The sequence below is a fragment of the Pholcus phalangioides genome, unplaced genomic scaffold, assembly GCF_987345545.1.
Source record: "Pholcus phalangioides strain wild (caught in Gottingen) unplaced genomic scaffold, Ppha-v1.0 ptg000017l_1, whole genome shotgun sequence".
Taxonomy (NCBI): Eukaryota; Metazoa; Arthropoda; class Arachnida; order Araneae; family Pholcidae; genus Pholcus; species Pholcus phalangioides.
This window is the reverse complement of record NW_028301610.1, coordinates 22,958,555-22,972,385: the sequence shown is the minus strand read 5'-3', so window position 1 is coordinate 22,972,385 and position 13,831 is coordinate 22,958,555. Positions and strand designations below refer to the sequence as shown.

Below are 13,831 nucleotides of genomic sequence, written 5' to 3'. Positions count from 1 at the left end.
CTTTATTAGATAAAACGTTTCTATGATAAATTCTACTGAACACAGTCTTCAAAGACATTAAACGATTTTTGAATGGTTGAAAGAATGGGACAATGATTATTCTTTTTTGTCACAAAAAATAAGACTATAAATTTATAGATTTGTAACCGAAGCAATCAAAAATGAAATAAGTAGTTTTTCTGAAAGTAAAACATTTTCTCCTTTCATCTCAAGTTTAATAATATTATTAGTTATTTCTATGACCATGATTCAACATTGTAGAAGGAAAATGCAACTGATTTTTAAGCTTTAAAATGCATAAAGAAACGTTTGGGGTATGCAATGATTTTTTTTTGTTCCTTATTTTATTATTATTTATCTTTCTACTGCAATAAGAGCTAATATTTACTTTGCCAAATTTTAATTTCTAACAAAATATATCTCATATTATGGATGGAACAGTTGCTCAGGCTCAGTTTTTATTCAAGATCTTTTAGGTATAGAATGTTAGAAAGGAATTTTGAGTGTCTCCTCCCCCAGAATAAAAAAATTCGATTTGCTTTGTTTTGTGTAAAATTTTACACAAGCTCTATAAGAAGTAATCAGTAAAAAAACATATAACCATTATTTAAAATTTATACCAGTAAATTTTTAAAGAATAAAAACTATAGCAAGTCAATTTTTATGAATTTTCTTTCCTTCAAATGCATTAGATATTGAAAAATTACTAAAAAATTTGATTGTTTACATTTTTTAAATAGAAAACCTGAATGGAAGATGACTGAAAGAAGGTCATTTTGTCCTTTAACCAGTAGTATGCTATGTTAAAACTTACGCAGACTATATATAGCTCAATCCAGCGATTCTCAACCTGTGGAATGTCCCCCCCTACCCTTAAATAAAGGCAAACAAGATGGCTTGCTTAAGGCCTCACATTATTGTTCCACCTTGTGTGTATGTATCATAGTTGGTTTGCTATGATATAGCATCTTTATGCCCAAAAGCAAAGTTATTCAAGTTATTCATTGAATTTTTCCTAAGCTGAGCTTGTCAGCTATAATGTCAGGGTATAAAAACAAGCTTATAGTGGTTCTAGGATTCAACAGCAAATGCATAACAGGAACAAAAGTGTGATTCTAGTTAATCATTATTTTAGGAGGGGGGGGGGGACTATAGAAAAAAAAGTTTCTTGAGGTCTTTAAAATCGTCAGGCCACCACCAAAACTCTTAAGAGAGAGAGGCAAGATAACTGAAAAAGGAATTAAGGACAGAGTCTAAGAAAGACTCCAAAATCAAAAACACGAATTGCACATATAAGCAATGCAAAATGTATTATTTAATCAGAGGTCACTTCCTATGCTTATCGAAGACCTATATTTTCTTTTCAATGCAGCTGCTGCATAAATAAGCACCAGGACACATCTACTGGACTTATCCAGTAGACAACAGAGGTGCTGTTGATGTGCTATATCACATGAAATACCTGGAATTTCAGAAAAGGATACATAAAAACTTGGTTCATGATTCCATTCCAAGAAGAAAAATTGTACAGAGAAAAAAATCTGTGGTTTGTTGAAGAAAAAGATGACAAGATATCTAGTTTTGCCTCTGAATGAGGAGCTGTATACCAAATTTTCCGATTTCGGAGAGGTTCCCCTCCCCTCCTTGTGGGTCACATACTGGAAATTATGGTACTTTTGTGGTTATCTACCAGCTTTCAAAAACAGCATCTATATGGTGTAAATTCATTTTGTTCAGACAGGATGGTAAATGCACAATTTTTGAAAAATCAAAGGAGTGGAACTCCCATTCAAATTGTAAATATTTTTTTGAGATTGTTGGGGAAAAATTCAAATCCATAAAAACTCTACCTGGAATATCCCCAACTTTGTTATCTAGTCGCTATGCAGTTGTCGCAGTTTTGCATCATAAAAATTGGGAGGTGTATACACAGAATCTGCCTTTGGAGGGGCAAAATTCTTTCTTCCATAGAAATTTTGGGTCACTAACACTCAGAAAGAATTTTAAATTAACAGATAGTATAAGAATGTATTTTTTCAATATTTTAATATTTTCTACAAAAACATATTTATTTTTTTATCTTCTTGGGGGGGAGGGAGTACAGGCCCCATGTTCTCGGATTTTGCCTTTGACGAACATCCAGGTTTGTAATTCGCAATTACACAGTAGTAATCAGCTAAATGCAATTTTCTAAGGATTTCCAACTTTGAGTTGGCTATCCATTTGAAAAAAATCTCTGTTGCCAAGATGATCCCACAGACCTACAACACAAATGTGTATACATTAAAATTTAAATCTACAAATTAGCAATTCAGATTATAGATTACACCACCTACTAAACACAAAACATGTCAAACACTAAACGCACGCACACACACACAAGCACACTATTAGGTTTCACCAACACAATAATGTTCTGCCATAACACCCATATTCCGGTGCAAAAATATATGGCAGTTAAATGGTGTGTGTGTGGTAGATTAGAGTTGTGGACCATCAGGGAGGGAAAAGAAAATTATTCCACCAGGAAATTGCTTCGCAAGGAATTCGTGTATGAATAGGGAATCAGAAGATAAGTGTCAGAATTATTTGCTTTGAATTTAATCAGAAGATATTATTGAAAGAGCTGAAGAGTTTTTTTCTGAAATGGAAAAGCAATCAGAAGAGAATTTATAGATTGATTGATAAATGTGTGCCTACCTTAATTATATTTGTTTTAGATTTATTGCATGTGTTAAATGCCATATGGTAAACTCTCAGTGTTAATGGGTTTCTTTGCAGGCTTTCTTTATTAGAGTAGACAATAAAAGTAAAAGAACTTAAGACATAAGATGGTAATTTAAATTTTTTTTATCAGTGAACCGTTGGATTTTTTGGATGCAACATATTTTTAGAAATGAATCATTTGATTCACAAGGATACCAGTTTATGATGGGGAATGTGGACCATAATTTTTTTCGAGGGGAACCCACTTTCACTCAAAAAGGACCCAGATTTTGCCAATAACCTGGGTCCCTTAGAGCACAGCGGTATCTTTGAGACACACAAAAATACATGGGCAGATGCATGCAGAACACATGAAAAAAAATTATAAACCACACTATACTATTAGAGAGAGGGGGAAATCATGACCAGAGATATGTCAATGCAGCTACTGCAGAAAACTAGGTGTAATGAGGATAAGACATAGGGAATGGGCATACAATCATTGAAGAGAGCAAAAAAAACCAATTTGGAAAGTTGTTGCTATTTCTGTTGTACGTTTCCATCAGGAAAGAATCTGACAAGGACTGATCAGCTATCAAACTCACAACACCTCTGATTATCCTTTGGTACAGTAGGTGAGTACCTTGTTGACCTGGACTACTGTCCCCAACTAGATTTTATGAAGCCTCTAAACATGCTTTGGTATGGTGAGCAAATATCTTATTAACCTGAGCTACTGGGAAGTTTTGAATGCATTTTGTATATTATGTTTTAAATCTTAAGTGTTTATAAATTGTATTAAATCATAGATGATTAAATATAGTGAAACCTGATAAGATATTTAAATATAATATTGTTATAAAATGTTTATAAAAATTATATTAGCTGAAGAAGCAAGGAGACAAAAAGAGCAACAGCGTTTAATAAAACAACAAGAACGTTTTGAAAGACTCGAGCAACTGCGTATTGAGAGAGAGATAAGAGCTCAGCAAGCTCTTGAGGTGAGTGTGATTTCATTAAGATAAAGTTCTGACAGTAAATATTTCAGGTGAAATTTTAAATTGATTTATTCTGGTTTTTAAAAATTAGTCCTCGTATTTTGTTCATCATGGTTATAATGAATTAATAAAATTGAATGTCACATGTTCTTGATTTTAAGTAGGTGAAAGTATTTATATGGTAAAACCTGTCTTTATTGGAACCTACATTAAGTAGAAACCTGTCTTCAACATGGAAAAAAATCATGGTCCCATGATTTCAATGCCAAAATACACATTAAAAAACCTAAAGTAAATGAAACCTGTCTAATGTGGAAACAGAGAGGAAAATTGTACTCTTTAGCAGAAAATTTCACCACTGAAGTGCTCCACTGAAATTTTTTATGCAATCTATGCTTACAAATGTGAGTTCTACATCATCAACCTGTAGATTAGCAAAAACCGTTTCTGTACTTGATGCTGTGGTTTGGATAAGCCATATATAGTAAAGCAGTCACTCTGAAATTGTTACAAAATGTTCCAAAAAAGCAGCCACTTCCATGAGAAAAAGAGCTTAAATGTCATTGTTTTAGAAGAAAAACTGTGTGGGTTGGAATTTTATACAGATGCTGTCAAAACCTAAACACATTGTTTAGTGATTGTAGATGAATTATTAATATATTTATTTTATCTATTCTTAAATTATTTACTCTTTATCTTCAATAAATTTATTTTTATTTTATTTCCAATAACACACAAGATCATTACATAATTTTATATATTATACCAATTCAGCCTTTATTAAGCGAAAACCTGTGTTCAACAGAAAAAAATCTTGGTCCCTTGCGATTCGGTTGAAGACAGGCTTTACTATGAGTGATGAAGGAACTCAAAAGTCAATAGAGTTATAGTGAATGTATCTCATAGAGTAACGGTTCCCAACTGCTGTATGAGGAACACAAAGGATGTCTTGAAGTAGAACAGATGTGGGACAACATATGCAAGCAAGAGCAAGCCAATACCGCCTCTAGAACAATCATTCATATGCATAGACAGAGATAGACTTGAAAGGCTGGGGGAGCACAATAATGATGATGTAAAAACTGCGGAGGGGACATGTTGATGATGGTGTCAATTCATATGTATGAATAACATTAGATCAGTTGGCCCTATCATTGATGAGGGGGGCATTTTTCTCAATACCCCCCCCCCCCATATTTTTTCTCATGATGATATAGTCAATCATCCAGTAGCTAATGATGTGGTTGGCTGAAGTTGGTTTTCTGTGGTTCACAACTTCAAGGTGTGAATGCGAGCTAATCTCTCCTTTAAAAAGTCTCACCACAGAGAGCAACAGACCTACAAACAGTATAAATGGTAATTCAATCATAACACATCATTCACTTCACTTCTGAAATATAGATGTCAGCACTGAAAAATCAAACACTACATATGCACTCAAGACTTTTAAGTACACACACACAGTTACACTTCCAGCACAACTCACTAGGTAGTAAATCGCCCATGGATAGTGATAAACCTGAGTTGTGCTCGGTTGAAAGAAAGAAAGAAAGTAGCTAAAATTTTGCATAATTTGTGGGGAATAAGATTACTTAAATTTTTTTTATTGTTATTAAAAGTGACTAGAGTTGAGTATAAGTGAAGGTTCGCCAAAGTGAGCTAAAAATATTGTATAGGCTGCTGATACAACATATCAACAGTTTATATATATACAAATTCAATATTTCAATCTGATATTCAAATATCATTATAACTATGACTATCATTAACAAATGACTAACTCAACTCACACTTGATTTAAGACAGAAAAATTTCTGAAGAAGGGGGCGATGGGACAAAAAAGGTTGAGAAACTATGATCTAGAGCATGAAACAAGTAATGAGAAACACTGTATAAAGACTTTTAAAAAAATTTGATGTTAAAATAAATGATATTGTGCAATTAGCAACTGATTCTTTGTCACGAAAAGTAACATAAGTTAATACTTAAAATTTGAGTAGAATACTATGAGAAGGAAAAATTCTAATATTATTTCACAAAACAAAAACAAAAGGAGACAAGCAGGAGAATAAATGGAGCAATGAGGAGTTCAATGAGGAGAAGATTTTTAAACTTTTAAATTTTGGTTAATTTTTAATTTCAAATTAAAGTTTCTACAAAATTTTTGCCCACCCTGCATATATATATATATATATTATTGCAATTTTATAATATTTATCAGCATAGAACTCGTCATATTTTTACATTGCAGTATCTTTTTTGAAACTATATGTTTTTGAAATGTTTAGCTTTTGATTCTGTGTTTATATAAATCAGCCGTTTAATAAAATCAAAATGGCCAGAATAAAAGTTCTTTTTTTATACGTGAGGAACACTGTATTGAGTTTCAGATCAAATTCAACACAAGATCTGGGAAAGTTTCTTTTATTTTTATTATGTGTGTAATTAAAAAGCAGTACTTTATAAAAGTTTGAATTTTTTTTTATGAAACTGATATGTTGACTCTCATGATGTATTATTGTAACGAAAACTACAGTAAACTTGTTTTTAAAGGAACAGGAGATGAAAAGACAACAAGCAGCCTTTTTAAGAGAACAGGTAAGATCATAGATTCATTACATATTATAGTTCATTGTATTTGTGTGACAAGCCAGATTGACTCAAGTTTCCAGAATGTGAAAATACATAGCATTTTTTACATATCACTGCATCTTTTTTTTTTTTAGAATTATATTAAACAATAATGTAATTAAAATGATCATTTTTTTCCCCAAAAATATCAGCTGAATTATTTATCAAATCGCTGTTCATTGTAAGGATGCATATATTTAACATTTTCTTTTATTTTTATGACAAATGTTATATACACTCACTGTAAGATTGTATTTGATCAGGCTTTCCAAGCCATTGTCTGAAGTTTTATGAGCTACAAGGTTGTCATAGGTTATAGTTTGCACTCCATGTTTTCCCACTTCATTGGTTGACACCATCAGGGGGTGTTTGTAGATTTTGGGAGGTGGGGGGTTAAAGATCTTTCAGACTGAATAAGATATTTTTGACATTGCAGTCTGTTATGCATCGACTCAACTTAAATGGAACTGCCCTGCTGTGGTTTATCACTGTTTGTTGAATGTGATTGACTTGGAGTTCACTGTTTGTCTGGGCTGCTTCCACTGTCCCCTAAGATTGAATTACCTGATTGGCTGATGAAATTCATTATCAGTCTGGATCCATTGATGTAATTGCATGGAATTATCTAATTGGCTGATTCTGTCATTTTGCTCTTGTCCCCCCGCCAAACAGAGAGGGTGAAGGTTTCGTGCTTAACACTAGAAGGGTCGGACTATACATTATACCTAAAAGGGCTGCTGGCAGTCATTTTGACTGCTGCTTCTTTTTTAATGCAATATATTTAATATCACTAAATTTTTACTATAAAAAATAAGTATTATCCCACATGGTTGATTTGTTAATTTTGAAGAAATTTGCGTTTTATTAAGCATACAGGGTGCCCATAAAATGGCTTTCCAACTATAAATGCGAAAAATTAGAGGGCAACTGTGGACAAGATTTACAGTGAAAAAAAAATAGATAAACATTGTATTTACATCATATCGTGCATTGCTCCATTTGATGATGTACACCTTTTTATATGTATATCATGGTCGTTTTCATTCACTTTACTTCATTTAGTTGTTTGCACATTATGGATAACATATACTATTATGCAACTTTAAATTTGCACTATCGAGGAAAAACTAGGGCACTATTAAAATTTCATACTACAAATTAACTTATGAAGAATATACATTTAAAAAAAAATAAATTTTTGATTTTCTTTTTTGTCAGTATTATCTGATTTAGACCAGTCACTTCCGGAATCACTACTTTATCTTTTGGACAGATATAGCAGAAAATCATGATTTTTGTTGTCAAAGTTGCCATTGTAGGTCTCCTCAGCCTCAGATTTACTGTCCGAAATATCATTCAGCACTGATAAAATTAGACTATTTTGTGCTAATACATTTTTTTTCTTTGAGCCATTTCTACACATTGCGAATGAATCTCTGTTTACTAGGAAGCTTTTAAAGCAGATGGTGGCATGAAGAGTTATACAATGTCAAACCGAAATAAAAACTGAGCTTATCAGGTGAACGATCAGAAAAAATAAAAGTTTCCTCAACTTTGATTACAGAGACTGTAGATCAATAAGATATAATGTTTTGATTGTGGATACATACTGTCCCTGTCAATAGACTTTCTAGATTGCCCAGTAACATGATGCAACGAATAGCATTACTTTATTTATTTTTCTTATTGGAATGCTACTTGTGAATCATGGGCGGAGATATCGGAAGGGGGGCGTAGGAGGCATTGCCCCACCCAGCGTCAGAGATAATGTCAACTGATATAATGTATATTGTATATATGAATTAGCACATCATCATCATGCCCCCCAGACTTCCAAGTCTATCTCCACCCATGTCGTGAATATATGTTGTGTTGAGTGGGCCATCTGGGAATGATAGAGAATAAACCTACAAGCAAAAGTATACATCGACGCCCCCCCCCCAAGGAGGAAATATGTGCAATTTACATATAGCAATCAAAATGACTGCTCTTAGCCATTCTAGGTATAAACGTCGATAACTCTAGAACAAAACCTTCAATGTTTCCAAATTTGTTTTCACAGAGATAAGTACAAAAATAATGGACAGTCACTAAAAATGAAGTGTGTACGTCAAATACTACCGAGATGATAGCGTTTTAAAAATCAAAAACTGTCAAAATGACTGCTTCAGCCATTCTAGTGTGAACCTTGGGATCAAAACCCAATTTAAGTTGATAGACCCTCCTCTCCTGTTGAAGCAGTTTGGATGCTTGTTTATTTCTACTACCTTGTACAGATGAGGAAAGAGACCATTCACCCAAACCATCACCCAACCCAAAACAAGAAGTTATAAAGACACACAATTAAAGTGCTTATAGAATATGTGAAAAAGTTGAACTAGATGCAGAGATAAAACATCTAAAAGCAATCTTCCAAAGTCAGGGATATGCCTGTGTCACAATAGAAAAGGCACTGTTCCCTAGAACTAAAGCAGCAACGAATGTCAAATAGCCTTCAACAATTTGGAAATCCTTCTTGCTTTTCATTCCCAAAATTAGAGAAAAAATCTTAAAAATGATGAAAAAACAATATCAAGAAAATCTTAGCTTCTTCTGAAAATCAGCCAAGTATTACAGTTAGACAAAGACCAAAGCAACAGCATGAATATGGGCTGAGATCTCTAAAATATCTCCTTCAGCGTAAAAAATCTTGAATTCTGAGATCTACAAACACCTTGATAACAAAGCAACTGGAGTTTAAAACGTTGAGTGCAGACTCAACGACGACTAAGGATGACCATATAGCCCAAAAAATTTTATTCATTGTAAAATTTGTGTTGCATATTGCATATTTTTAAACATAAATTATCATGATGTGATATTTTATGATATGATCATTTATTTTTCATGTTTATCAAAATAGGCAAAACTAATATATATGAGGTATAATGGTTAGCTATACTCTTGAAGTTTCAAAAATTCATAAAACACAAGTTGATGGCATTCTTACATCACCCGTCTTTAATAAATATGTAGAAAAAAATATGGTGATCTCTCTATGTGAATATCCAAGTCTCTTAGTACAGACAGCAGGGTTGTTTGGTTTAAAACAAGTTATTTTTAAACCTTGGATTTAACCAAGTGGTTTTTTTTCAAATAAAAGTGGCCTAAATATAATTTTTTCCTTGAAAAAGATCATATTGGTTCATTATTAGCCAAAATTTTTCATTTTTATCACATTTTATATTCTTGGGGTATATTTTGATGGTATATCTTTAAATGACATAAGATTTTATAAGTGGTTTTTTCAAAAAGTCTCATAAAAGTGGCCAGAATATATATATATATTTCATATGAAGTATCTTAGTTATTTAAAGTTATATATAAAAGCCAAAATTTCTCATTCTTACAACATTTTCTAACCTTTGGCTACATTCTGATGCTCTATCTTTAGCAAATTCATGAATAAGGATTGCATCACACATTTAAATGTAGTGGTGTATTATCTCACAGGGTTTCTTTTTCCCTTCACAAAGAAGCAGCTACAGTAGTAACACCATCATGCTAGGGGCAGGTGGTCCTATAATCCAATAAAGACACCAGCTGTCCTTAAAGGACAAAGACTAGTGTACTAGTAGTTACATTACCTCACATGCATTTTCATTTTCTTTCCCATAAGAAGTAGCGCATCTCCTACTGTATATCTCCCAGTCTTAAAATTGATACTCTGAATTCTCTTTCTATGTTTGACTGAGAACTATATTTTGTCTCCAATGCAGTAGCAAACCTGGTTGTGTAAGTGGGAGATGTAAGGAATGGGGGGGGGGGGGGATCATGTTTAGAACCAATATGGAAAGTTGAATAGCAAATACTTGATAAATAATTGGTTGAGAAATACTGTTCTAAAATTTTCCTTTTTTGAAAAATAAAAGCAAGTTTTCTTGAATTTGTTACTTAATCAAAGATGTTTTATTATTTAACCTATCATGTAGAAGTTACAAAAATTTCATGAATGATAATTCATCACACTGAGGGCAATATTGCATACTTCGCTTGAGGGGGGAGTGATCACCGCCCCTCCTATACATCTGCACCTACTTCCAGAGCAGACAGAAAACATTTTCTTTGATTTTTTTCTGCCAATGGAATTTTTTTTTACCTATTTACCTAGGATTTAACATAGCATCCTCCTTGAGCGGCACGAAGTGCAGCCGTAATGGGCCGCATGACCAAGCGCCATGCACCTGTTCGCTATCACAAGGGACAAGTGTGCATTTTGGTTCCCTCACAAAGAATTTGTTTCCAAAATAGTCGTCAAATGAAAGCAAAGGAAAAATTTGGCTTCTCACTTCTTCAATCCCTGAAGTATTAGAAACACCTTTGAAAAAAATTTCTGAATGAAAATAGCTTCGTTGGTTGTTTGGTTTAAACCAAGAAAAAAAAACCACTTCGGTTTTTTTCAAAAAATCAAATTAATGTTGCCTAAATATAATTTTTTTCCTTGAAAAATATCATATTGGTTCATTATTAGCCAAAATGTTTCATTTTTACCACATTTTATATCCTTGGGGTACATTCTGATGATATATCTTTAAATGGCATAAGATTGTATAAGTGATTTTTTAAAAAAGTCTCATAAAAGTGGCCTGAATATATATATTTTTTTCATATGAAATATCTTAGTTATTTAAAGTTATATACAGAAGCCAAAATTGCTCATTCTTACTACATTTTCTAACCTTTGTCTCATAGGCGGAGATAGACTTGGACGTCTGGGGGGGGGGGGGCAAGGTCATTATTGGATGCTGGGGGGGCACGATGATGATGATGTCAATTCATATATACACATATACATTAGATCTGCCCACCCCACTTTTGACGCTGGGGGGGGCGTATCTCCGCCCATGCTTTGGCTATATTCTGATGGTAAATTTTAAGCAAATTCATGAATAAGGATTGCATCACACATCTAAATGTAGTGGTGTATTATCTCACAAGGTTTCTTTTTCTCTTCACAAAGAAACAGCAACAGTAGTGATACCATCATGCTAGGGGCAGGTGGTCCTATAATCCAATAAAGACACCAGCTGTCCCTAAAGGACAAAGACTAGTGTACTAGTAGTTACATTACCTCACAGACATTTTCATTTTTTTCCCATAAGAAGTAGCACATCTCCTACTGTATATCTCTGTCTTAATATTCAATAGATGTTTTTTTTATACTTTCACTGTTAGGCCCAGTTAATCAGGGTTCTACTGTATAGTAGTAGTAACAGATTTATGAAAAATAATCAGCTATATACAGGGTGATTATAATTAAAATTTTTATTCAAAAACTATACAATAAGTACTGGTCAGAATGAAATTTGCATGGATACTCCTGAAGCAATGGAATTTTCTTTCGCATAAGGAAAAAAAGTGCAAAATGTGCAAGTAGATGATGCTGTACTTGGCCAGAAGTATAATCTATTGTGTGCAGCCACATCATTTCACCACTTCCACAGCATCAGTGTGTGGATAGAACAACTTCTATCAAGATGCACATTGCAATACCAGCAAAGCAGCTGAGACGCATTTTGACAATAACAGGCTTGCACAACACCTGGCTGGATATCAGTTCATTTGACCTTGCAACTTCTAGCTGTGGGCGTACCTCAAAATGTTATGAACAGTGATCGGATTGCAAACTTTGGTGAATTGCAAACTTCAGCGCATCCCCTATATGTTAGAAGTTCCTCAGGAATATTAACGCGGGGGCACGTTTGGTTTAATAAAGGTGAATTGCAAGTGCATGCACATCACGACCATGGCATACTCTGATCTGTTGTTAAACAAGAATTTTTGTGCTTTCACCTCATAGCCAGAACACGGTGGACAACATATTTAACATTTCTTGAGTAAGTTGTAGTTATTTGTTCAATTACTTCACTTCTTGTGATGTTTCCATGAATTATGAAATCGTGTAATGCTATAATTAAGTTATCATTTTGCCATGACTGTCTTGTCCATTCTGTGAGCAAATTTCCCATGTGTTGGATGATGTCATTAATTTTGAATTTTAAAGTCTTTTTTTCCCCCTTTACTTAATAAAATTATATTTCTTCAGGAATATTCATATCAATTTCCAAGGCATTCTTACAATCGTTCTTTTTTTACAGTGTTTTGAAATCAGAACCTTAGTTATAATCACCCTGTATATCGTAAATCATCGTTAATTAATCTGCATTATTTATACTTCATTAAATACATTATATTCACCTAATTTTTATTATAGTTTTTGCAAAATAGTTTCCAAATTAGGCATACTGAAAGTAACTGGTGAAAACATCTTTATATTATATGATTAATAATAACATTAAAAGAATTTTCAAACACGAAGTAATCCATTGAGTTAAGCAAAAAATAATTAAATTGCAAAAGTTGGTTTTTGTTAAATATAAGAAATATTTATTGTTAATTAAATATAGGGATAGTGTTAATTATATTAATAAACATTTTATTTTAAGTAATTATTAGAAGTTTGAATGATTTTTCAGAAATTCTATTGTTTTTATTGTTAATACTATTTAAACGAAAAAAACCCGGTTTTTTTACCAACTCTGACAGATAATGAGTGTTAAAATCATGAATGGATTATACTCATAAAATCATAAATTAATTATGCTTATAAATTCCACTCTAAAGAAAGGAATCAATTTGATTTAATCAGGCCCAGTGTCTTCTGGGAAGTTTTTCTAATGATGAATTTACTGAACATGATTTTCAATAGTTTAGCCAAAATTGAACATCTTTAAAAGGGGAAAAATGAAAAAGTCTAACCCCTACTTTATTGTTTAGATCCTAAAGTAATTTTAGGGGGCCTTTGTGAGAGAAAACCCTGAAGCTCATAAACAAAGAAAGTGAAAAGCTTTAGAGGTTGAATCAGTAGCAGTGAAAGAGTCTTACACTGACATCATCTTCTCAGAAAAATGAATAGTTTGTTGGTAATGCATTCATTGATTGAAGATTAAAATGAAGTTTAGTGTCATTTCCTTTTAGAAAAATTCAGTTGTTATTTTTTGCAAAGAAGAATGCATTGTGTGTTGGGAGATATCGTTTTATATGATAAACATTAGTATATATCATAGAACAGTGTTTCTCAACCTTTCTAAGCCTCAAGAACCAGTAAAATGTCTGAAACAGTTTAACGGACCACTTGTGTCCCATATTATGGGACAATACAGTATTTTTAGTTGCTCCGAATTGTTTTATACATTTGTCCAGTTTTTTTGAATGATGCTTATTCAAATTTGTAATGTTTACTAAAATCGTTAATAAACAGCATTTTCATAATTATTATGATAATTATGGCTATAAATACAAATATCCATCTTATGTATTTGTCAGGTTCAACATTTTGTCCTAAATTTTTCAGTGATTTTAACTACAATTAGGGATTTTTCTGGCAGTTGTCAACGGGCCGTATTTAAAAAAATCCCAATTCTCGTTATTTTTCTCAATGAAATATGGTTATCTAT

General features: G+C 32.7%; 1 protein-coding gene across 7 annotated transcripts in view; it reads left to right on the top strand.

Annotated features, from left to right (window-relative positions):
- LOC149072557 (bromodomain adjacent to zinc finger domain protein 2B-like) overlaps nt 1-13,831 on the top strand; it is a 339,679-nt gene that overhangs the window by 203,425 nt on the left and 122,423 nt on the right. For 6 of the 7 annotated variants that reach the window (XM_089247421.1, XM_089247420.1, XM_089247418.1 and 3 more), the window contains 2 exons: nt 3,592-3,707; nt 6,258-6,302. In XM_089247421.1, coding sequence (XP_089103547.1) covers nt 3,592-3,707; nt 6,258-6,302 — 161 coding nt within the window. The remainder of the gene's footprint in view (nt 1-3,591; nt 3,708-6,257; nt 6,303-13,831) is intronic. The other variant, XM_089247419.1, reaches the window with a different exon arrangement.